Source organism: Thunnus albacares, chromosome 2 (assembly GCF_914725855.1).
Source record: "Thunnus albacares chromosome 2, fThuAlb1.1, whole genome shotgun sequence".
In the NCBI taxonomy this organism is placed as follows: Eukaryota; Metazoa; Chordata; class Actinopteri; order Scombriformes; family Scombridae; genus Thunnus; species Thunnus albacares.
In genome coordinates this window covers 20,162,356-20,188,987 of record NC_058107.1, presented here as the reverse complement: position 1 = coordinate 20,188,987, position 26,632 = coordinate 20,162,356, and the positions used below count along the sequence as shown (strand labels likewise).

Here is a 26,632-nt window from a genome sequence, read left to right as displayed (position 1 = left end):
CATTCGAGGTTGGTTGCCAGACAGGAATTGTTTGGGGAAACTGAAATTCTGAGCCACTTGTGTTATTATTATCAAAGTACTTCTGCAGCACAAGATATTTGCTAACAAGGCCTGATATGAAAATATTTGCAGTGTACGCTGTGATACAGCAGCACCTGCGGCCCTAAATGATCATCAACTGGAGAAACAGAAAATAGATGAATGAACAGATATTTTTAGCGGGAACTTATCAGAGGCAGCCCACCCTAAGAGATTTTTCTGTGACTTTGTCTGCCAGATCAGTGCATTCATGCACAAACCGTAGCAGGTTTGTGAATGAAATGCTCTTTTGCAACAAACCATAAATTCTTAAATGATGGAAGAATTTGCCCTGTGGGAAAATGACACTGCATTCATCATCTGTTATTACAAGGTATTATAAAGAGAGGAGATTTACAGATAAACAATCTGGTTTATTTAATTAAGCTATGAGGGATTTCTTTTCCTATGATATGTCTGTACTCGTCTTAAGGGCAAGTTGGAACATATACAAGAAGTCTTTTATTCCCCATGTCATACAGGCACTGAACACAGAGTGACTGCATCAGGGAATACGTGTATTTTATAAGATTTACTCTCTAGTATTATTTATATAACCTATCTGCTGCTACCTGCCCATTAGCACTATTGTATGTTGTATATTTTGTATGTTTTTAATAGTGTGTGTGCTGTGCGCAGTGTATGTAGTTTTGCTGTACTTTGGGAGAAGCCCAAATTTCCACTGAGGACAATAAAAATTAATCAATCAATATTTCAGTGAACAAAGTGTATTCACAGCTCTTTATAGTGTAAATATTCTGTAATCCTGCAGCAGTCGTACTAATTATCACATAAAAATAATTATTTTAATGTAGCATTTGCATACAGTCATTGACTCTGTGACAGAGACAACATCTGACTTCAACCCAGTTCTCTCATCTTGGCCGCTCTTCATATTTCGGCCTATCCCAGAATTCACATGTGTACTGACACTGCATGAAGCAGCCAATGGCAGGGCAGGGAGGAAATGGTCTTGGAAGGCTGTCAGGCAGGGAGCAGATTTGACCATATATGGTAAAATCTGCAGTCAGCAGGACTGAGCGGCAGAAGCGGCAAAGGCAGAGGCAGCTGAGCAGTATAGAGGTCTTGGAACACAAACTGACCAAAGTATGGGGAAAGACCCTGGATATCATGCACGCCAAATGTATTTTTTTATGTAGAGACAGACTTTAGCTTAGTTAGCAGCCAAACTGGTGTATGTGAGACTGAACAGAAATAATGTCACTGTGCACACACCCAGGAATTACTAACAGCAAAGGTTGAGCACTGGATGAATGGTGCATTGAGGGATTGAATCCAAATCAAACACACACACTCCACATCTGATCATCCTTTCTGTACAGAGGCGGCGTTTGAAGCACTAACATGGAACATGCCTTCTACATTAGACAATACACTTTGATGCTGCTATGCCTTTAGTTTAGGTCAGTCTTAAAAAGAAACTGACAAAAGAGGAAACCAGAGATGCGGACAGTTCACAAAGTGACTAACACACAGTCTGCATGGAAAATAAAGATGCTGATGGCTAAAACAGGACAGACAGCGCTGATTTTTTAACAATGTCATGCTTGGATAAATCAAAATTAGGGATTTCTAGTTTAGGGATATACATCACAACAACTGTGGTGATTTACTGAGACTTCCCTTCTATTTCTATGCTGAGCCAGACAGAGAGAGGAATTATCAGGAATGTTTCACTGAGCACTTGCTAGCTGCTGCATTCACTCCCACAGCTTCCTTCATATGGAAATCAGGGAATAAATTAGCAGGCATCCTGCTAAGAAAGAGAAAGGGGGAGATTGAAAGCATGAGGGAAGGGAATGACATGTGTTGAGCTGGACATCTGATGCCCTCTCTATGAATCCCAGTGTTCTGACATTAGGAAGCAACAATACTCATGGCTGTGCTGAGTCACGGTGGCCTGCCGCACCAACCTCACCCTACTGAGTCACACACAAAGAGACGGCTCCATTGGTTGATGACACAAAACGAGACTCAGACCTCAGGTCAGGTCATAGATCCACAACAGCAACCTCTGAACTCCAAGAGATGCTTTTCCATCCATTTCCAGACACAAAATAAAAAAGGAGGGAGTAAAATGCTTTGTGAGGGCTCATAAACCAGTAATTTCATCCACAATATTCTCCCACTGTTATTGCATCACTACAACAAAGACGGTGCACAGTTGCATATGGCTTAATTGTGAAGGGGGAAGGAGCATCATCACACTTCTGCCCCCCCCCCCTCCCCAAGCGAAGTGTGGTAATGACAAAGGGCTGCGCTGGGAGTAAGCGCAGGACAAAGGCCCTGAGCAGCTGGCTGCCCACAGAGACTGGGAGCAACACAGCATAGGCAGATGGGTTAGCCGGACAGATGCACCCTCACATTAGGGACGGGAAAGGGTGGGAAGGTGGGGGCGTTTAGAGGATGTGTGTGTCCTTGCAGTAAAAATGAAATGAGACCCAAGTGTCCTTCAATCAGGCACTTAGCAGAGCTGAGTCTTACAAAAGCACATAAAGTAAAACAGACACTTTGTACAGACGGCATAATAACCAAAGGAAGAGCACTTGATTTGTTGTACAAATGCCTGGCAAATTAGTTTAACCATTTTCTAATTAAGAGGCAACACCGTAATCCTTTTTTATTCATTTTATAAACAGTGATCTCAGGTGCGAGGGGGAACTCTGTAATAATAATCGACCGACTGCAGTGCAGTCTTGTCATACTGTTTGCAAGAACAGCATCGCCCCACTTTTGAGACCTGCGTTGCCAGCTGAGGCTATACTGAGATTGCCAGATGGACCTGCTTTTTCACAAAAACTCATGTGAGGATAACACAGTGATAAATGCCAAAAATAAATGTTAAAAAAAAGGGAATACGCATTAATTTAAGATCTGAAATTCTTGTTGTTGCTAATGTCCCAGCAGCTGACTTTCTCTATTATGCAAAGCTGTGAAACTGGTTTGGTGGTGATAAAAACTGGTCACACTGTCCAAAGTCATAACTTGCATGCACAACATACTGTAATTCATAAATAACATGGTATTCCCCTTTCAGCTCCAGTCTCTCAATGAATGGACTGTTGAAATTAGGAAAAAACACTGTATCTGAGAGATTAGTCTTGTGTCACGCCTGCCAGCTTGTATGTAGGAAGATCTAAAAATCAAGAGAGCTTTTTTTAATCTCTCACTTGAGGAAATTGCCCGAGGTTTGCGCTGCACATAAAGACCTCAGTCTCCCACTACTTTTTAATTCAGAAGTGAAAGTAGACTTTGTTCGGTAGACACACTGTTACTGTACTGGGGCATGGCATGCAGAGGGCAGCTCAGTCAAACACAAGACACAGAGAGGAGGGCAGGAGGAGTGTGAAACCAGTTGAGTTCACAGCCCACCTCCAGTACAAGCTCCGTATTGAATGAGGTGCTGAGAGGTGTAAGCCGTGTGATGACAGGCCTGAGGATCCGGTCGCCTATGCCAGATTCGTCTCAGATGACATGGCAGTGTACTGGCGTGCACTAATTACAGGCACAGGTTAGATCTGTCAACAGTATTGCAGTACTTATGTCACTCACAGAGTCGGGAACCTGCCACTTGGCCACTGGTTGGAGCTGCCAAACAGAAACACAAGCGGCCTGCAATTCACTGCTATCAACCATAATGGCATCCAAGGACTCTCTGGGGACATGCCAGAGCACCCTGCTGGATTCAGAGTAGAATCAGAATCTATTACACCTTAATTAGCCCAATTATGACAACATGACTAGAACAAAAGAGAGGGATGTATTCACCCAGCAAACTTATTTACAGCCAAACACTCCTCAAATGTGTCTCTTGCCCAACCCAAGAGTAACTCCAGTTGGAGTGGAGCGATTCCTTATATGGAGGTAAGGATCAGAAGACTGTTGGCTCCAGGGCTTTGGAGTAGTTTCTGTTGTACACATAAGGGTGTGTTGACAACCCACTGGTAAACATTAATCCTGCGGTACACTGACACGAAGAGTCAGCAGTCCTGCAGTAAGAGGTTAAGTTTTAAATGCAAATGACTGTTTACTGTACACAAAACATGGGAAATGGTCTGTTGCTCTAAAAGAAAAAAAAAAAATTAAAAAAAAAATCAAAGAGCAATCAAGATTTAAAGTTCAACTGTCTCTACCTTTTATGTGCCATGTTTACATTCATGTTGGTCTAAATATAATCCCTCAGATAGAATGACTTTCATACTCTTACGGCATTACTGATGTGAAGACAAGGTTTTTTACCTCATCTAAAAATATCCAGACGTAATTTGATCTGCTTAAATCATCTGTAACAAAAACATCACATGCATAACACCACAATGCCTTTAAAAGGGTAGCATTACACCATTTCAATGCATCATTTTTTCTCAGAATAAGAAGAAACACGCTACCTTCAAATCGGTTTTCTAATAATGAATGCTTAAAATTTTAGGGAGGTCGGACATCATGCGACAAGATCATTCAGAAAATGGACACCATTAATCGTTCATGTGCGACTGTTAGCTATTATGCTGTGTGACTGTAGCTGGACAGTGTGATCTCAAAAATTAGAGACTGGGTTTCAATTTTCTCCTGTACTAGAGGAAAGGCCCTTCATGTAAATCAAACAACGGTTTTCCCCTTTGGAGCATGAATATGCATAGAGAACATCAGACTATGAGTTATCTTATCTGCAGAGATGACAACAGTCACTGACAGCGCACATTATGTTCACCTGCATCCAGCTAATGACCAAAAGACAACACAAACGTCACAAAAGTACAAGGAAGTACACCAAAGTAAGCCAAATAAACTAGCTGTTTTCATCTTAGAACAAGTGATGAAAAAAATGAACACAAAGCTTTTTAATCAATGCAATTTTAGGCGCTCAGATTGCATTTCTGAACCGGCATAAAGTAAATGCAAACATGCTTTTACAACCAGGTTATCTCCATCTAGTTGTCTTACTGTGACTAATTCTATTCCTACACTCTCAGCTCTCACTGATTAACTCTGTACAAACACACTATACATGTCCAGTGTTAACCCACTCATTAATAACTTTATGATACATCATAAACTTACCTTATGAAGAGGGAGAACGAGGAAAGCTCCACCGCCACTGGCCTCAATAATTATGGCAACAAACTTGGGGTTAACTGCACAGAAGGAGCTGTCCCATGTGACCCTTGACACCCGGATATCATCGTAGCATTGATCATTCTTCACCGCCTGGCCAAAGACGTGACGGAATTTGCTCTGCCGTACAACTCGTCTCATATCTGTACAAAGAGCAGAGGAGGAGGATTGAACATACAGTATGTTTGCAAACTTACTGATAGTCAAATAGCGCTGAAATGAAAACAATGAAAAGGCTTATAATCACACACACACACACACACACACACACTAACAAGAAAACAAACAGAACTGCAATATGAAATAACACATTTATTACACATAGACTACTTGAGCTACTTTGCGAGACTTGAGAACACAAGACATCCCGTCCACAAACTGCAGCAAAGCTGTTGAACAGACTGAGTTCATGTGTGAGCTTTTTTTCCACAAAACATTCCCTTTGCAGATGTTTGACTCTCTTGCTCCAGGAGTGTTTTGTAACAAACCATTACTACTCACTACTCCAAAGGTCTCCCAGGAATTTGGGAGTATTGTGGTGCTAACAATTTCATAGAGGAGTATTACCAACACATTTTGTAGATTAAGAGCAAGTTACAGTGATGGTTCAGCTCCAGTTTCATTCTTTAAGACTTTTCTATATTTTGTTTCACAACTCTTAATTCTTCTGTTAAGTAAGAAGGAGGAAATGAGATAATTTCAAGCCAAAACTTGACTTGACTTATCTATACTCTGCCTGCTTGCTAATCACACAGCAAGCATGTATAGATCCTTCAATCATAAGTTACAAGCAGATATACACCACAGTTCACTAGCAATAAAACTATTAGTGTGTGTGACCCAATTTAAAACTGCATCAATTGTCTCAAAATTCAGGCGGCAACTAACGATTATTTTCAGCCAACCATGAAGCACCATGTCGCTATGTCATCTCTTTACTGGCGCCATCTCAAAAAGACATAAAATCCCCAGCATAATCATAATTTTTTACAAAAATTACCCATCACAATTCCCTAAAGCACAATTTGATGTCGTCTCATGTCTTGTTTTGTCCAACCAGCCTAAGACACCAAAGATATTGTTTATAATGACACAAAACAAAGAAAAGCAGCAAATCCTCACAGTGGAGAGGCTGGAAACAGCGAATGATTTGGCATTTCTACTTAAAAATGTAATTACGCGATTCTCAAAATAATATTTTTTCTGTTGATCTACCAATCGATTAATTGTTTCAGCTCCAAAAGACATTAAACGTGCTTGATAAATGTTTCAAATGACTCAAAACCCTTTTCAAAACCTTGTAGTTTCTTTTCATCCTTTGTTGTGCCAAATATCCAACATTTGAAATGCGAGCACCCTTTATCTGTGCCACACTTTCAAAGAGCCACTTCCAAAGGAAAATAGGACATATCCAATCCAAACAAAAACAGACTTTGTAGCTGGTTCAGCTAAAATCTTCACCTAGACAAGAATCTGCTGGCAGACAAGAGAGCTTTGGAAAACAAGCCCATTCAAAAGCTACAAGTCCCACTGCTCAGCTTACAATAACAGACCACTTCCAAAGATAATGGAAATCTGGCCAGTTTCAGATAAATGACCAAAACCAAAGTCCGAACTAACCTACAACATCAAGACAGACAAAAGCTCCTGAGTGGTCTCGGTTTTGTGAAGCTCATCAAATCCTTTTTTTATTTTTTGACACAGCACATGGTAACAGTTTCCCAGCCTGAATCACCAACATGACCAAAGAACTGCACAGGATGTGGGACATGTTTCAGCAGTGGTTTTCCATTGTGTGTGTGTGTGTGTGTGTGTGTGTGTGTGTGTGTGTGCGTGTGTGTGTGTGTGTGTGTGTGTGTGTGTGTGTGTGTGTGTGAGAAGAAGAATGAGAGCAAGCGAGAAACGCTTGTATGGCATGTTTCCGACAGGACAACACAAGCAGGAAGCTCTTCCTGTAGGGATGTGGGAGTGTCTTAACTCCCTAACTCTTCCGTAAAACACACCAGTCATTACAACTGTTCATTTTTTAGATTTACAAACATAGATGGTGAGCTAAAAGACAAATACAATCTTTGAGAATCTCACAATTTGATCCTGATTTTTGGTGTCACCACAATTGAAAAAGAGGCACAAGTTTTAGGCTCTTACTCCAGTTCACTGTGTGTCAAACCATTCAGTCGTGTCCTTGGCCCACTGAACTGCAATATGAAACATACCTGGCAGCTAACTGGTCTTGATTGTCTGAGCAACAGAAAAAAGGCAGAGAAAAGTGTATAAAAGTATGGAGCTTTTTTTATTTTAAAAAGTTAGCTGCATTAATTTGGAAGCATGTTACAGTCTTGTACCTGTATGAGAATAATAAGTGTAAATATTTAAACTGTCCAACACCACAGTCTTAAATATTTTTTAAAACAGAAGTTAGTCTATGTTGTGAACGACACAACTATTTGTGATTCTTATTGCAATTACATTTCAAGTATGTCAAAAAGGGAAAAGAAGAGTTGTTTGTCCTTACAGTAATGCAATGGTAGTCTGGGGCAACACTCAACAAGGACAACCTTGTTTGTGAGGGTGAGGCTTGTTTGCTTACCTTTAGAGCTATAGATCTGTCTGGTTGGGATAGAAGCTGCATGTGAACAGACACCTAAATCAACTACCTGTCTAGTGGCAGACTTAATAACAGTGTCAGAAAACTTTGTAATGGTGTGAACAGAAACCACTGCTGCTGCTTCTTTCTCTGTTGTTGAAGGTTTTTTATTATCTTGGCAGTGTTTTCATGAGACTTCAAACTCTGTACATTTCTCTCTACACCACATGCTGGTGTGCTTGTGTGTAAACTGATGCAGTGGAGAAAAGCCCTAGGTTATTTGAACAATCTTGTGATTGTCCTGCCAAATGTGTAACTCTACTACAGTTAGTGAAGACAGAAAAGATTGGGACTTTAGCCAGTTTGGACCTGCCACAGTCTTGTTAACCACCACCCAAAAGAATACAAATTTGGCTTCTTGCGACATTAGTGTTGTGGGAATTTATGTAACAAAGTTATTTAGCTACTAAGATTGATTTGGTCCATGTTCTGTCTAAAATATTGGTCAAAGACTAGCAGCTTTCCACAAACTTAAAACACAACACCAGAATGTGACTGTTCAGCTCACTTCCCCCATGTCATACTTATTTTCATAATACAATAGCAAACATAGGATAAAACCCCTTTAAAATAAGATATAGCAGGGAAAATTGTATTATATGGGATTGGAAGATAGTTGAGGTTGGTATACATCTTAAATTGAATCTTTGCAGGCACTCAAGTGCTTGACAGACTAATTGTTGGCCACTGCAAGTGGTCAATTAGTGCTAGTCCCTACTGGTTCTCTAATGGAACCATATGTTCTCTTGGCTGGAGTGAGGACTCTTTCCTAATAAGGAGGGAGTGAAAAAAGGGGGAGCAAAGCAATAACTGACTAAAGAGGACATTGCCAGTTCATCAACAATTTAGCTGGCAGAGCAAAGAAAGGTCTATTATGATCACTCGTCCTCTCAAGTAAGTTGTAGCTGAAAATGTAGATGTGAAAATGCGCCTTTGACAAAGTTCCTCTACGATATTTTAGAGTTACATAATGGCTTGATGCTGAACTCTCTGGACATCCATCAGGAGGTTCAACATCTTACAACTCTTTACAGGAATCTGCATCACTGGAAAATATAACTGCTTTCTTGGCCATGCTGCACTTTATCCTGGGTATTCTGCTGAGTCTTGCTCACAACAGGTGACAATAAATTCAACTTCCAACAGTAGGAGATCAAGTTGTGTCAAAGGTTAAAAAAAAAAAAACTAAAGAGAAAAAAATCCTCTTATGCCACGGGCAAATGCATGCGTCTTCACTTGGCTGCAATATGTGTTTCGTAACACAGACATGCTGCTTAGCAACATTAGGGAAATACCAACCCAACAAAGAAACACAATACAATACTAAAAATACAAACTAACTAAGAACTATGTTTTAAAGGTTACTGTTAATTTCAAAAGTCAAACAACTGTTAAACTTAATCATATCTCCAGGTTTGGAATTTCTCCTCGCCTTGCAAAACCAAACAGACTTTAATGATCTCAGATTTCACTATGAAATCTTAGTCTGGAAAACATCCACTGACAAATCGACTGAGCTGAGCAACTGGGAGCCAGCAAACTATGGGAAGAGGTTTAGATGACAATGATAAAACGCAGAGCTGTTGGAATCTTAACTAAACTGATCAAATACATCATTTTACAAACAGCCACCATGTCTTTCCAGTTTGAGAAGCTAGAGGCAAAACCCAACGTCAATCTATCAAGTGGTGCAACTGTCCAGAACAGTTTGATCACAGAACACTAGTCAATCACCTGTTTGTTGAATAAAGGCTGTTCCAATCAATAACCCATGTAAGCGGTATTGAGCTTTTCCAAATCTCAATAAAGAGCGAGCAGTGAAACTATCCTGCTGCTCTTGGATCTGTTCATCTGCAGCAGAGCAACACATTGTTTTAGGTAGGAGAACTTTATTAGATGTGTTGGTTTATCACCACAATAGTGTGACTAGTTTAGACAAAACAATCACTGCATTCTTGAGGTCAGTCTGGGCCTGCACAAAGATCCCCAGTCACACTATCCAAAGCTCTACAAACAGCAGGAAATGTTTAATATCATATGTTAGTGTTCAGGGCCAGTTGTGTCCCAAAATGATGTTGATTAGCCCTGCTCATATCTGCCAAAGCTGACACAATTTCTACAAATGTTGATTACAACCAAAATAACTTAACAGTCAATGTTCAAAAATTCAGATGTCACCAGATTTATTCATGTTTGTTTATATGACATGATTATAAAGTAATCTCTGTTATACTAGACTTCAGGCACTGGATATGAAACCTTTATGGTGAGGGTTGGGCTGTATCAGTGTACACGCTGTAGGTCAGAGCAAACTGGGTGGGGCTGCAGCTGATTATGCAACACTGGGTCTTGGTGAGTAAGCCTTGTTGTGAGGTGGTGTATTCTGACAATCCTCCTTTAGAGAGATAGCACCATTTCTTAGTCAGTGGGTCCTCACTGAAGGAGATTCAATTGCTATTCCCACTGATACACATGGAAAGATGAGCTAGACAAGCCAAAATGAAATAGGGTCATTTGCAAACCAATCCTTATTCATCTTATAAATTCAGAGACACAGACCTGGAATTTAAACTCAGGACTCAATCATGTTGGACCCTAAAGCTACACATGACGGGACTTGTGTTTTTTTTTGCCTCCCAGGCATACCTTCTTTCAAGGTTTCAAACAAACCTCACCTCTCTCACTGGAAAATGTAGACCTAACCCTGCCATGGGGAAATGCCAAACCTAAAACTCCCTTATTCAGCGGGACCCTTACGTAAGAACATCATTATCCCAACCCTGCACCTGGTGTTGAGTCCGACACAAGCAGGCCTACACAGAAACCAGGGACAGGAGAAAATGTTTCTGCTGGTATGGTGGTAACTATTTGTGCTGGGCACTGATTCGAAGTTGTAGACAATGTAGTTGTGTGAAATTGCTCAAAACTGAAAGCACGTTAAATGCGCTGACAAGCAGCTGTCCTGACACAGATACTGAGCATGATCTGAGTGAAGCAAAAGCGGAAGCTGAACCGAACAGAGGTGTCCAACAGTGCTGGGAGTATGACCGTAAGTGAATCACCTCACCGGAAGTAATGTGATTGTGCACTCTAAATAAAAAGGCATGAAATGTGTCACTGTATGAAACGCTAATTTTAACTATTCAGAGTGTAACAAACCTTCAAGCACCAGTGGATCCAACACTTCATAAAGATTTGAGGCTGGTTGTTGGTGGTTTTAATAAAAGACAAAAGGCATGGTTGCAATATGTTGTCTATGTGACATCAGTTTTCATAAGCACAACAAACTCAAGTAGATATGTTGTACCTCCATTTTATCCTAAATATGCTCAGGCAGTTGAAGAGCATTGGAGAGTTTTGGGTTAGGTTGGGTTTTAAAAGTGGCAAACAGGAACCAGAAGGGCAGCATCATTCTCATCAAAACTAGGCTTTATAAGACAATAATTTTTCTGTTCGACTCTTGCAGCTATCACAGAAATCTAAGGAAGTGAGTAAACATAGTCAACACAGAGTAAAATATGTATAAAGAACAACTGCTAGAGCACTGGTTCATTCAGTGGAGCACACTGTAATGAACAAATTAAAATGAAAACTGTAGAAAAAAAATGAAATTTTTAGGGCTGTAGTCTGCTGGTTGACTGGTCGATTAGTTGGTCGATATGCTCTCGTCCGACTAAATTCTCATTGGTCGAATAATCTCCGAGTTATTTTCAAAAGGAGAAAAGTGCTACATCAATAGCTTTCCAGGAGTAATCCATTATTTCCTGCGGCGAGAGGTACAGACTAACAAATTACCTGTGAAAACGGGGGTGTATTCAAAACACCCCTGTTGTTTTCACAACTTTGAACTCGCCCAACCTAATGGAGACTGCTGGGTCTAACTATACTCAACGTTTATTGAACGTACTGAATGTTTACTGAATCTGTGTTTCTCCATAATGACACAACGAGAACCCCCGACAGACCCCCCCAAAAAAAGTTTAATATTTGATTTTGATTTGAAATCAACAGCGTTTGGGAGTCTCTGAGCAGCACTGTTCCGGTACGTGAGTCAACCTCTGTCATTGCCTGGGAAACTATTGGTAGCATGGCTCCGTTAAGGAGTATGTTTGGGGGGCAGAGAAGTGACGGTGGATGCGAGCGGGGCAGAGGAAAAGGTTAGTAGTAAGTTGTCAGTCTGGCAGTAGATGTACAGTACAGACTACAGTGTGTCAGTTTATAAATACTAAAAAGTCACGTCTGTTGTTTCCCCAAATGCTGGAAAAGTGAAGGGGGTTAGCTCCAAAGTTAGCAACAATGGGTTAGCCTAACCTGAAGACACAAAACAGAGAAATATAGAACAGAGAAATGTGTGGCTGCCGAGTTTACTGTGCACTCAGTCCCATTACAGCAGATTTAACCTTTTTCCACTGGCACTTTTGGCTGTACCGAGTCAAACCATGCCGCATTGATTTGCATTTCCATTACCAGTTTAAATGCGTCGAGTTGCATCAAGTCGCATCTGAGATGAACCATCTCCGAATTCGAGTCAAAGCGCACCCAACCTGCCTCCAAGCAGGTTGTGGTGACGTCAGATGGGTTTCGTTATCATTCAGGGGCAAGCTGGCTAACTTCTGGTTAAGCCCTGCGCTAACTTGAATGTGATAAAATGATTCAATGGGCGGCTCTTCTAGAATTTCAAAATGTTATCGGATCGAAAGGATCAAATTCTGATAGTGAAACGAGTCATTTCCTGGGGGTTGTGACACCAAAAAAAATTATCTGCTGTTTTACAGCCACTCCTTTAAAGTAGTAGTCACAGCCAGCACACTTCCTGGGAGCTTGCGTAAACAGCACTAAAGAGGGCGCTGCTCAAGACAAGCGCGTCATCATCATTTAAAGACACACCTTCAAGCAGGTAGTCCTGTTGTAATGGAAATGAAAATCCCTGCCTCACTGGGCTGACACACTGAGTCAAACTGAGTCAAGCCAAGCCAGCACATGTGTATGGAAAACCCCTTATTGTCTACGCTGTGGTTGGTTGCTTAGTTGCAGAAAATACTACAAAGGAAGAACAGCAATGGCGAAAAGTAAGACGAGAGATTTCTTTTCTTGGACTGACGACGAAGTGGAAGTGTCACGTGATAGGGGTTTGACGAATCAGGGAAGGAGATGTCGTGACTGATAAGACCCAATCAGGAAGCCAACATGGGTGATTGCGTCATCGTTTTCAAAAGTCTCCGTTTCCACCCATCCAGACTAAAATGCAATCCCAGTTTACTCAAACTAAAACGGGGTCGGTAGCATTCTCAAAAGTCTTTGAAAATGGGGTTTGAAAATGCCAGAGTAGCGTAGCTGCTAGGCGTAAACGTAGCAAAAGTTATGCGTTTTAAAACAAAAACATATTAGTGTGGCTGTAACCTCAGATATACACCACAGAGAGATAGAGACAAACCTTGTAGGAATACTGTGCTTCCCAGTGACACTATCCTGAGACTTACAGTTCACTGATCCAACCCTAATTCAAGCAAGAAGACCTCAAGTCGGACAAATCAGATGAAAGGACAGCCATGTACCTTATTGCCTCCTGAGCCAGCAGAGCTGACCTTGATGTGCAGAGACAGAAGGAGGACCCTAGAGCCTGAGGAAATGACCAACAGGATATACGACCAGTGTGACACAATTTTTAGCATCTCTCTCCGCATTCCACCACTCCTCTCACATCTGTTGAGGAAATAGGTCTTCTGGCAAATTGAGTGCAAGACTTCCATTTCAATTGTTAGGGTATATCACTAAATCATTTCTCTGTATCTGGCAGTCTTATCATGTATCAGTGGTGTCAAACAATAATAGACAACCCCACACCTCTAAGAGTAAAGATATGGCATGAAAAGAAAAGTGATAAGGTAAGAATTTAGGTCCTTCATGCTCGCTGTTGCAGCAGACTGGGTTAGGCCATGGAGGGTGTCCCTCACAACTATCGTTCACCATCACAGTACAGACTGCTGCCTTCCATTAAACCGAGGGGAAATGGTTTTGTTCTGACATAAGACTGCAAACCAGCTACAGAGAGGAAACACTAAAAAAAGAGTTACTGAGGGCTCGTGTTTGGCCACTATGCCTGAATGTCTTCCTTCATTCCTGTGTTATTACTGGAAGGACAAACACCTTTTCTGTCACTTGATCCAAGATGCTTTTCAGTAACCGAATACTAAGATCAATGGAGCACTCTGAGGTGACCTTTATCCAGGAAAATCTATTTTTTCTTCCTACTAAAGTATGTGCTCCTGAGACCAAATCAAACAAGTTTTAAACACGTTGCTAAACGTGAGAAATCCACCTTTAAGAAAGAGACTGGACGTCAGAACACGTAAGGTTATGGCATGTCCTCAGTGACAGGTGACATTTAACGTTGTCCATCCCTGCCACGTTTAGTTATGTTCACACATTCCAATTAAAACATGGGCCACCCCATTCTGTCAGTAGCTATTTGTACTCTGGTTTCTCGTTGGCAAGGCTCATGCACAATAATATTATTGCATATTATTGCCCCATCCTGATAATAAAAGACAAAGAGGCACTGAAGAAACACTTGTTTACAAATTTACTGGAAGACAAAACTTCAGTTTTAGCTCCAAGAGACAAGGAGGAGACTTACTAAACTGCTTACCCTCAACACTTGGACAATGAGATCCCCACTATGACATTTAACCTGTCCAAAGATGAAACCCAAAGATAACGGTTTATTTTGGACTATGGGTGACGCAAAACAAGAACTAACAATGTCTGTCAATACAAACCTCACATTGATGGTGAGAGACAAAACTGTCCCCGGTGCTACGTGTTTTCATAGTGCACTCGGTGAGTGAGATGTGACATAACATGAAAATCCCAGCCACAAATCAGGATAAGCTATGCGGGAGAGGAGGGGCAGCAGAATTAGAGTAGAATTATGACAGAGCCAAAACGGTGTCCATAATACAGTTACCCTGTATTCTGTCACCCTTAGCGTAGCTGATTCGACAATCAGCAAATGAAACAAAGCTGTTTTTCCAAGTGGTCTTATCTGCTACATGTTTAGTTTTGCAATTCCTTTGTTGGTCAGTGCTTTTCATCATTATTGTTTTTGTTAACTTCCCTGCAATGTGGCTGCTAGCGTCATCTTGGTAGCCACAGCCCACACTTTTGGTCATGTATAGAAAGTACATCACTACAACAAATTGTAATGCTAATATGCCTACACACACACGGGGTGGCATGTGATTAATGTATACACACTAGTATTGGTATTTTAATTTCAGAAAGTTTCATATTTTAACTTTAGAGATATAACAGCCATTACTGGTCACAGGCTTTTCTTTCCCACACTTTGCTACCCATGCTACCCCTCGCCCCCACTACACACACAGCAGTGATGTCGCCTCAGTGCTCTCTATACACGGGCCGCCTTTTGCCTTTTGTCACCAAGACCGCATGAGACGCCACCTAAATCCCCTTCCTGTAACCAAGGCCACAGACCACCATTGTAATCAGATTCCAGCTACATTCCAGTGCTTTTTGCAACAATGAGATAAGGTGCTGTTTTTTCACCTCTCTCCAAACCCAAGTGACCATGCGGTCTGCGCTCTGCTCAATTTATACAACTGGAACACAATATATTACGCATCAGTGTTTCAAGGAATGCTATTGTATACTTTTATACTTTGTAGAGGAAATGAGATTTGCAGACACAAGAGTAATGGAGCTCAACGTTCAACTCATTGCTAAGTAGCAGAGACAGAACTAACCGCCAGATCCAATCGAACTCTTCCATCGAGGAGGTAAAGGTTATGTACGCAGATCAACAGCATGTACTGTGCCAGACATTCACGGATGAAAAAGATTTCAACACCAGAGGTCCAATGATGAGATTTGGCCAACTTCCTCATTCCAAAACAGGAAAAGCAGACCTTTTTAAATTCAGACATAGGGTTCATAAATGTGTCAGAAACTGTCTGTATGTTTAGTGTGACACAAAGCACGCCTTTAACTGTACTCCAGCAATAAACCCCTCCCAACTCTCTATCACTTTCTGTGCTGGGAGACTTAAAAGACTAAATCCTAAACTTCTTATCCTACTTAAAAGTCAAGGTTTAAGAGAGACGACTTTAAAATCCTATAAAATTACACACAACAGGAAAAGCTCCAGTGTTTTTATGAGTATGAGTGTATGTGTGTGGGGGGGGTATTGCAAATTGAACATAAACCTACTTAGGTTTGTAGAAACACCTTTCCTATAAGATGATCAACACAACAGACCTCACAACAAAAAGGGGGAAAATACCAAAATCTGCCTGTTTCTCAAAAGAACAAGCCAATTTCTAAATATCACAAGCCTCAGAGTGCAAAGCATGTGCACAGTGTCCAAAATTAACTTTTTGACTCACCTGCCAAGTGGACTGGTAGATGACAAAATCCAACAGCCAAGCATATTTTTTACTGGCCAAAATTGTCTGTCTTATTGTGTCATATATACATTTGTTTCAGTACATAACTTCCTTATGTTGACTTAATATCAAAAAGTAGGCAAGAGTGTAAACATGCTCAAAGTAAAATTAACTATATATTGATATTAAGCCAACCAGTAATACCATATTTTACCACTAGGTTTCGCATGTGACTCAGCTGCTCCTGAGTGGAACATAATGAGAGCCCGTGAATGAGATTGTAGCAGCGCCACAGTCAGGACAACTGAGTGACACATTTTGTTTTTATTCTTCACAACAACCATTCAATTTAACTTTTCTTCTTGCACTAGGGTGCTGTGTGTAACAGCTGGAAACACCACAGCTACACACAGCACAGCTCGCCTATGCTATGCTAACGATGCTAGCCATGCTAACTAGCTGCTAGCCGCTGTGCATGCTAGTAAAATGATCCATCACCTCCTTTTGTATCTGTGGGTTGTTTTCAAAACACAAGCCGCTCTCAGACTGCTGGAAGCTGTAAGCACCCCGGCCAGGTTTATCCGGGTTATTGGTGAGATCTGCGCCGTTAGCCCGGGTCAGCCTACCTCCCTCAGCTTGTCTTTGGCGTCCAGCTGGGTGGACAACAGCAGCAGGCCCTGTCAGTGTCAGAGCCTCTGTGTGAGACGCTTAGACATCCCTTAATGAAAAATGCCAGTTCAGTTGGTTCACATAAAATCAACCAGTTTAAGCTCGTACACTGGACCGGACCGGCAAAACCAGAAACTGACCCAACCCTACTGTATAGGGACAAACATGAGTAATTTCCTCCGAATCATCATACCAGATATTTTATTACATGACTATTTTGGTAGAAACATTTACCCGCCAGTGTGGTGGATAGCCTTCCGAGATTTACTTGCCAAGCGGAAAATCTACCCGCATGTGGCGCTTGGTGGGTGTTAATTTCGGACCCTGCATGTGCCTTCCTCTTCCTGATCAGCAACTTCCCCCTCCCCCCAATGAGCAATGCAGGAACCACTGCTCCATTTCAACAGATGTTGTCAGCTGTGGTGGGAAAGACCAATGGAAGAAGTTTGTGCATCTGCTGGAATCGCTCAGCTGCAAAGAACTACTGCTTTAGTTCAACTAAAGAGGAGAAAGGGCATCTGAACTTATGTTTGTATAGTGAGTATAGATTATGCTACTTGTAAATGTAAAAAAATAGACAAGTAACTCTTTTTCCAGACAAACAAGTTGAAGCAGACAATATATTTACCAAAAATGAAGTGTGGCCTATTAAATGACAAAGGATGGGTTGTTTTCTGAATGACTTTTTCTCTCAAAATCTATTGTCCCCTTTGTTATTTATAAATCATAAAAGTCTTTAAAAATGATGTTTACTTCCTTGTGTCCTTAGAAAAAACTACCGGACATCCTGTCCAGGGGAAAAAACATCTGTAGCACAACAAACCCATAATGTAAGTCAACAATCAGTTACATTTTCAAGCTTTTTTTCTGCAAGTTTCTGACAGAGAGTCCTCTTGCAAGTGTGGACTGAGATAGTATCTTGCACAGACAGGACCGGACACAAACTGAGGTATGTCAGACATGTTCAAAGAATGTGATCTTTGAATCCAACTGAGATGCAGAGGCCAAACTGCTGACTGAATATTTAGCTTCTTTCCACAGGATGCTGATTATTCCAGCAGACTGATATGAGAACTAACAGTAACAAGAGCGATAACGAACCTTAAGCTACTTTCTATCTAATGTGCGCATTCCTTAGAGCACAAAACAAAGCCTTAGCTTGAACCACTACTTCTAAACAACTTCAGCAGAAACAGAAACCTAATATTGGGCAATCGTAAAAGATGGCCAGCAGAGAACAGCTGGTCATAGCTTTGAGCTCCATAAACACTGATGAAGTTCATGTGATGGATATATTGGATACTGGATATAAACCCCAGCAATCTTCTTCAAAATGTTAAAAATGCATAGGAGAGTTCACCACAGCCCACACCAGCGTGCCTTGCTGCAGTTAATAGAAGCAAACACTCCCTCACATCTCATGCTTACTTTCCCTCTGCTTCCTGACCTACTTCCTCACTCAGCCCAGCCATAGGAAGGCAGGCTATGCACTTCTAAAGACCTTGTACTGCAGCACAACCACCAGAGGTTGATGCGTCTGGAATGGTTAACAAGCCTAAACACAGCTGTAGTGCTGTTGACTGTCAACCCTCGGGGTCGCTCTGTCAGCCTTCAACTGGCCCTGCATCCCACAGCGAGTCTCAGCGAGGGAAAACTCCTACAACTCCAAAGCTGATTACACACGGTAGATGAGTAACCTAGTTCAAGACAGCGGCCAAATATGCAAATCATGCTGCCCTTTTGGCACACTAACCACGGTCATTACAAATCAAACTGCCCCATTGTAATGAGCAAGTAAATGAGCCAGTGGTGACATACAGACAGAAGGGTCACGGTGAGGACTATTTGGGTCATCACCCAGCTACTAAGGCTCAACTGCAGAGATTATTTTTGACTTAAGTGGAGAGCACCATCAAGTCTTTAATGATCTCTTTACAACCTTCAGTTTTAGATCTATTTCCAATATACTGATTTCCCAGGATAATATTGGTTTTTGAGAATCATATTACCCACAGTGCAAGAGCAGAGCCTAGCCACATTATTAAAAAAGGTAAGGCTAATTTATAACACTTATGACCAGAGCTGAAACAAATAGTCCATTAATTGATATGTCTATTGAAAGAAAGTTAATTGACATTTTAATAATCAATTAATTGTTTGTCATTTAGTCAACCACAAATGTTAAATATTCTCCAGTTTCAGCTTCCCAAATATGAGGATTTGTTGCTTATTTGTTGCTTTATTCTGTTTAATATCATTGTAAATTGAATATCTTTGGGATTGGGACTGACTTTCTTGTAAAACTTCTTATAGATTAAGTGATTAATCATAATCGAGAATCATATTAACCAATAATGAAAAAAATCGTTAGTCCTATAGCCCTAAGTTACTAATGACACAATCCAGGAATTAATTTGTTTACTTGTAAAACCACTCATTAAATGACTCAACTGCAAAATACAAGTATATGGTCGAATGTGGGAGTCTAAAATGAATTATTTAGATAAATCAAATTAGTGAGGCACAAGGGAACAAGGACCATTCACTAATAAATCTTATCTTAACGTTGACTTGAACATAATTAACCCAAACTCTGAAAGCTGTCAACATAATGCTGATGAACTCAGCCTTTTAGATAACAGGAATACACTCAGGTGCACCATATCTTCGGCGTTTCCTCTCATCAACTATAACTAACGTTACTAGTGAAGGTTGAGGTAATATCTGCAGATTCTGGATAATTTCATACCAACATTTCTCCACGTGTTGTGGACATATAGCAGAGCTGATGGAGGACGCGGTGATTTAGACATTTGGGCAGTATTTGTGGTCGCTAGCATGGAAGCGGCGAGCACTTCTACGTTTTCCATTTATCTCCCATACCGGTGTGTTAGTGGGTAAAATACGTTGAATATTACGGATTATTTGACCTGGATCAAATGAGGTAGTTCGGTAATAATAATTGTCTGGAGATAAATGCTGGATATTTTATGTTTTGAGTCTATTGTTTCGTATTTTTACGCCCGTATTAACGCCAGTTCAGGATGCCAGGGGCCAGGGCGCGGTTAGTCTGCCTGCACCTCCGTCTTATGTGGATCTATCGTTTCGGAGATAAGTTTTCCTGCCGCACTATGGTTAGCTACCCCACCCCGCTCAATAACGTACAACAGCTCATTTTCATGTCGTGGATAGTGGACGAAACACCCCTCCGACACCAGAAGGAATGAAAAAAACAACCTTTAAAAGCAGCTATTCCCTCGCTTATCGATTAGAAACTCCCTTTTTGGCTTTATCAGTAGTATTAACTGCCGTTGAATGCTAGTGTTAGCTTAAAAAACACAGTTCACAGTCTACAGACTATACCGATTCATTTTAGCTAGCGCATGCACTTTTCTGTCAGGATGGCTGTAAGGTGGACAAATGGAAAACCGTTGCAAACAATTCAAAGGCGGGAAAAACCACCCGATATGTTTTAAATAAACCACATAATCCATAACCTACCTCCTGAGAGGAAAATGAAAGTCTTCCCGAAAGCCGAATGATATAACACAGCCCAACGCGTGTCCCAGTTGATTCCTCCCTCTGCCGGAGCCGCTGCTGTGCTGCTGACACAAGTCGCTCTGTAGGCTCTTTCCCCACTCCGCCGCTAGTCCCGCCCCCTTCTTTGGCTTGGCGAGCAGCGTGTGGACGAGTGGATTTTGACGGACAGCTCGAGCAGCCAATCAGCGTGAATTCTGGGATAACAGGGAGCCTTCTTTCTTCAGGTTCCCAGTAACCGAAAATCACCATCAATTGTGTTTTCATGGTGGCTTTGTAGCAGTAGTTGTGTTATTGTTTTGCTCATATTTTAGTTTAAAATAGAAATTGGGCAATACATTTCACTCACTATCTGAACAGGCTGTATATATTGTACATAACCACCTACTATATGTATGTATAAAGTAAAGTCATTTTTTTTTTACAGTTTAATATTTATCTCATCAGTCCTTGCACTCTTCACTTCTTTGCAGTATTTGCATATTATTTACAGTTCACAGAAACGGGTTTACCTGTATAAAGTCATTCCTTGTGTATATTTCTGAAGATTGTTGTGTTATTGTGTGTAAGCACACTGAGAGCCACTAAACCAGAGTCGAATTCCTTGTATGTGCAAACATACTTGGCCAATAAAGATGATTCTGTTTCTGATTCTGTGCATCTATTGTTATCTCACCATACCACATGATTCAGAAAAGCATAATTTTACCATTTATTTATCAATTCATAGGACTTATGTTGTTCTTTTTGGAAGGATGGACAAGTACATCCTATCTCTCATCTGACAGCATGAGGAGCAAAATATATATATATATATATCAAGAGGACCCATAATATTCAAAAAAAAAAAAAAAAAAAACAGGGTGAGGCAACAATAATTGGAGGAGTAGGGAGAGAGAGCATATATGGGCTGTGTGTGTGTGTGCCTACATGTGTAAGTAAGTGGGAATACAATTATGGATACTAAACATAAGGATATAAACACAAGTCTATGCTAAGGCTGAATGGCTCTGTGTGCAGAGGTAATTCCTCAGTCTGCTTGGACTTTTTTTTTATGCAGGCTGCTTCTAATGTCCATGAATATTAAATATAATGTAGAGTTTATGATCGGTGGTAAACCAATAGCACATGCTTATACACATATTAGTGTTCTAGATATCATTTTACAATATTAAAATATATATTTATCAGTTCTCCTGAAGAACACAATGTACCACAAGTGTATTTGAGGACCACAAGATGGCGTTATTTCACAAATCCAGAGTGATGCAAACTCCTGGCAGAAGAAAACAGCTGTGCTCCATCATCCAATCTATTTTTTTTTCTTCACTGTTTTTTCAATAACAAGTGATTCGCTGATTCATTTACCTGCTATCCTGTTGTCCCCAGTTTGTCCTTCACTTCCTGCAATTTCTATTTATTTGATGATGCAGTATATGTATTGCAGCTGGGTAGATTTTAATGTCCTTACCTCTTCTCATGGACGGCTTCCTCTCGACGGCCTTGTCTGGGGATTTCTGAGCTGAGTCGAAAGCCGCCTTCATCTGTGCCACCTTCACAGACTGACCCTGCTCGTCAGACTTGACTTCAGGAGGCTTTGAGCGATCCTGGTGCTGCAGCTTTTCATGCAGTTGGATGGTCTCCCTTATGAGTTCTGAGACAGGCCTAGATTTGGGGGTGTTCGGGGATTTATCTCTCTTTGATACGCTGTCATCTCTCTCTTTGCCAGGTTTCTTATCAGGTTGCTCTTTTGTCATATTTTCTGTGTTAAACGTCATGTGAAGATCCTGCTTCATGCCGGCTGTCATCTGGTGGCTTTCTTCTGAGGTAACTGTCCCGGCTGCAACAGAAACTGAGCTGGCATCCACATCCAGTGCAGCAGTGTCCTCAGTGGAGTCTTTCACCTTCTTTTTAATGTTTGTCTGAATATCTGATTTCTCAGAGCCACAAAATTGTGGATCAGTTTTGCCCTCACAGGCACCTTTTATCTGTAAAGGTGGCCTTACTGAATTACTGCCTGTCTTATCACCAGTAAGAAAATGGCATGAGTCTGCAATTTGCCCATCACTTTTAGTGGGTGGAGGCACAGTGGATGGCGCAGACTCCTCTGATATCACACCACTCACTCCACATGACATTCTTTCATGTGGAGCAGCTGATGGTAAGTTGTCTGAGGACAGGTTTTTAGAGGGGTCTATACTTGGCATTATCTCCATCTCTTCACTGACTGAAGCATCTGTTGAGTTCCTCTCTGAACTCTGACAGTCAGTTACGCAATAATGTGATTTTGTGGGAGAGCTCTCACACATAGTATTTCCAGTCATTCCAGGAAGAAAACAAAGTACATCTGAGGCCATGCTGCTAGCAGTGACCGCGGGTTTCATATCCAGGTCCTTGCTGTGGTGATCTTTTGTTGATTTTGCTTTTGAAGCTGAAGACGAGGGTGAAATCCCCTTCGTGTGACATTCTGACTTATCAGTTTCATCAGCGGATATCTCTGTCACTGCATTGTCAAGGATCCTCTTTGCATTCACCTCCACAGGAACATCTGTGGTGTCTATTTTAACCTCTTTTATTTTTGAGAGAGCGGGGGTTGCCTCTTTTTTATTTCTCCTCAGCAGCTTCTCCAAAATGGAACTGGGTTCAACTGGTAAAACTGTATCTGATGCTGAATCTGTGGGCTTTTCATTTGACTCCCTTTGTTCATCAGCGTCATTGACCTTTGGTGTGAGTGTTTCCTCTTTTGTATCACTTTCTCTTCCCTCTTTTGGAGGTCTACAGTGAATGGTATCACTCATGTCTAATAGAGCCTCTTTCTGCAGACTGTTTTTCAAAGGATGTTGGGATTGAGCTGTGGGCGGTTCCTTCCTCTCACTCAAGCGGCCCGCTGTTCCTGCACAGAGCTTAATATCTTCATTCCCAACTTCAGCCATCATAGCCTCGTTCTGATCATGTTGAACAAAGTGCAAAAACTCACTTCCTGCTCCCTGGATGAGATCATCATTAGTTGCTGCATGAGCTCCACATCTGCTGATCTTCCCCATCACAGAGCTCTCGTCGGTGTTGTCAGAAGAGTTTGCATCCACAGAGAAGTTTTCATCTTGAATCTCCTCATGTGGGACCGTTCCCTTGTCCTGATACTCCATCTTGATCTTTGAGGATGTCCTAAGCGCCTCCCCAGTCGTCCTCCACTCCGTCTTGACTTGATTGAGCAGCTTGTACGCCCTGGCTCTTTCCTCAATCCTCGCACAGCTCTTTTGGTTCTTGCCTGTCTCCTGTGGAACCAGTGGAGCAGTCCTGCCTCCTTCTCCTCCTCCTCCTCCCTCTTTTCCTGCCGCCCCTCCCTGTCTCACCTCCCTCGCAGGGAAAGGACTCACCCACGAATTTATGTGCTTCTCACTAGAAGGTGTTGCTGGCTCCTGGCCGAGGCTCTCGTCCAGATCCTGAGCGTCTGGCTCCCCTGAATTTTCCCCGGTGTTACCAACCTCTTCCTCACAGGAGCTTCCTCCCTCCATGACATCACCTGCATGACTGCCTGCACTCCCAGAGTCAGGGCACGGCCCTGTCTCCTCCAATCCTTCACCGAGGGCCTGATCTCCCCCTTCCAATTTGTCCTGGTTCTGTCCCATACTGGTCTGAGGAGAAAGACATGGTGTTAACCTCACAACAAAAGACCAATCCCCTCTCACCACACTCAAATCATGCCACGTGTTAAGAATGCCAGCCTACAAGTATTTTGTTTTGCCTGTGGACCATGACTGATCTCTGCTCTACCACAGCCTCTGTTTTTCTCAGCATCCTCACTAATATTCCCTGTTTGAATAATACACTAACAACTGGAGACAAGTGAAGCAGAAGAGGAGAAAGAGGAGCAGACACCTAGGATTAACACCACAGTCTACATATAACAAATGGTTCTAGTCTTGGGAAGGGACCACATAGCAAACAATTCCTGGTCACACAGGAGCCATTTTTGTGAAAGTAGCAAATCTGAGTATCTTATGACTTTAACTGCAATGAAATACCCTCTGTTGGGTTATTCATGCACTTGCAATGTCAACAGTAGCTCAACTTTAAGACAAATTACAGTCACAAGATTTTGCAACAATCCCACTTGTGAATTTTAAACTGTTTTGGATTGATGAGCCATGATGGACTATCACTGCAACATTATTTGTCTTGCACATTGTAGCTATGTGAACTTTTGTACACAGAATAATTTTCCCAGTAAGCACCTGTGCAAATTTAAGTACTAATATGTAATGTAATATGTAGTGATCAATGTTTTGGAATAATCAACATCTCAGCAGATATGTACAACAGGGACATTGTAGTCAGACTAATTGACTTATCCCTCTGTTAGTCTTATGACAGTCTGTCAGCAAGTCTTTTTCCCACCCTTTTCGCCCACATATTTTAAAAGACATTTTTTTAAAGACACTGTATTTTGTTACACTTGTCAGAATTTTTGCATCGCAGTTAATTGATTAGGTAGCAGTCAGTCCAGTCTTTTCATTTTCCCGCATGTTACAAACAGTAAACAAGGATGACATGATTTCAGCATTTCAAAAATGTTGTTAATGAGTATTCCGTTCAATGATTAAAGAATGAATTTGCAGAGCTCTGCATCATATGAATCTTGGATATTTTTTGTATTTAAGTAGGCCTTTCTGAGCAGAATTATGCAATGCTGTCGACTGCAGTTACTGATCTTATTATAATTATGTCGATGATTACTGTCCATGTATTAGTTATAACAGCGGCAGGAGGAGGAATGATAGCAGCTGTTGTTGTCAAAAAAACTAAATAAAACAAAGCCTAAATGTTGCAGAGACAAATTTCTCCCTGAGACTGTCTTTTATTGTCTAATGAGTTCTCACCCATTAAACTGCAGTAGTAAGCAGAGAAAATGGTGAAGCACAATGGACAATGACCTGATGACCCCCCCTCCCTCCTCCTCCTCCTCTGTGTGACAACATATGACTGCTGTTGTCTTATCATCTGACGGGCCAGCTCACTGGCCAAACACATGGCCAGGGGAGCTCATGTTATCAGACTACAATGGTGGCATAGCTGTGTGGAGGAGATACAAAAATGTTTGTCATACTGTGATATCGAGAGATAAAGCGCAAGACCAGAAATACATCATAAAAGACCACACACAAGACAAAAAGATCAATAAAACAAGTTGTAAAACTGCCTTTTCTCACTTCTCAGATCATGTAGACTCATCAGGTTAAAGACATTGCGGAGCTCAGTGGAATTTGCATTCATTGATTATCCTCAAACATCAATCACCACTCTACTCTATCAGTCAATTTGGGGAACCCCTTCCCTTAAGGTAGTCCATCCCTGTTAACAACCGGTCTATTATCCTGTCTCATCCTCCCCGAATGCCCAAAGCCGATCACTTGATCACCATGTGCTCTGCTGCCTCAACATACTCAGACATACAGGAATTCAAACCAATACACAGGAATCTCTCGCAAGTTTCAGCATCTGGGAAAAAGAAAACGTATCTTTTCTATCAGCTGTGACTAGAACAACACAACAAGCTGGGCACAGACCCACTTCAAGACAGATCTCTACTCAATGCAGAGTGACTGATATATTATTGATCTCCTATCATGTACAGGTCTGTCGCGGTTGACACTTACCAGTTAGGCGTCGTAGCTGAGTCGATCACTCTCTCTCCCAGGACCGACAGAGTGCTCTTTGTTGGTTGTTTGGTGATGTTCAGTCCTCCCTGAGATGCACAGGCAATGGGAGCCTTATATTACATCCATGTGATGTCACAGCACATTTGACTAATACAATCAGGGGAGACTCATACTTGCGGTTTTGAGAAACCTTGGGGTAAGAAAATCTTTAATATCTCAATCTACATGTTCGTTTGTGTGAATTCAGGCACACAGAGAGTGTGATCCTGTACTGTGTATTTTTTTGATACTATATATAAGTGCTAACTTTTTCACCTTTTTGTCCAAGAATCAGACAGGGGATAAGGCTGTCCAGGTCAGATTCTTAGTCCTCAGCCTCATAGGTGTGAAAATTAGGCATGCCCACTTTTTTTCCCCCCGCAGTTTTCCTTACCCAACACTGTTTGCATACCGGTGTCATGGGCTGCATAGTTCGTGCACTCCAGGAACCTAGTTGAGAT

At 41.5% G+C, this 26,632-nt stretch overlaps 2 protein-coding genes across 3 annotated transcripts in view; both read right to left on the bottom strand.

The window, feature by feature from the left end:
* coro1ca (coronin, actin binding protein, 1Ca) overlaps nucleotides 1-20,563 on the bottom strand; it is a 36,310-nt gene extending 15,747 nt beyond the window's left edge. Inside the window, exons 1-2 of one of the 2 annotated variants that reach the window (XM_044371604.1) lie at nucleotides 20,437-20,563; nucleotides 5,161-5,357 (exon numbers count right to left, since the gene is read on the bottom strand). In XM_044371604.1, coding sequence (XP_044227539.1) covers nucleotides 5,161-5,355 — 195 coding nt within the window. In that variant the 5' untranslated portion in view covers nucleotides 5,356-5,357; nucleotides 20,437-20,563. The remainder of the gene's footprint in view (nucleotides 1-5,160; nucleotides 5,358-20,436) is intronic. The other variant, XM_044371595.1, reaches the window with a different exon arrangement.
* Nucleotides 20,564-21,869: 1,306 nt separating this feature from the next.
* si:ch211-108c6.2 (uncharacterized protein LOC559375 homolog) lies at nucleotides 21,870-26,186 on the bottom strand. Its single transcript, XM_044335842.1, has 2 exons — nucleotides 26,130-26,186; nucleotides 21,870-24,107 (listed from the first exon to the last, which is right to left on the bottom strand). The coding sequence occupies exon 2, from the start codon at nucleotides 24,099-24,101 to the stop codon at nucleotides 21,870-21,872; it is 2,232 nt and encodes a 743-aa protein (XP_044191777.1). The 5' UTR covers nucleotides 24,102-24,107; nucleotides 26,130-26,186.
* Between the last annotated feature and the right edge of the window lie 446 nt (nucleotides 26,187-26,632).

Bases quoted from the DNA above. Each gene is read 5' to 3' on its own strand.
- si:ch211-108c6.2 (XM_044335842.1), bottom strand. From the start codon at position 24,101: ATGGGACAGAACCAGGACAAATTGGAAGGGGGAGATCAGGCCCTCGGT.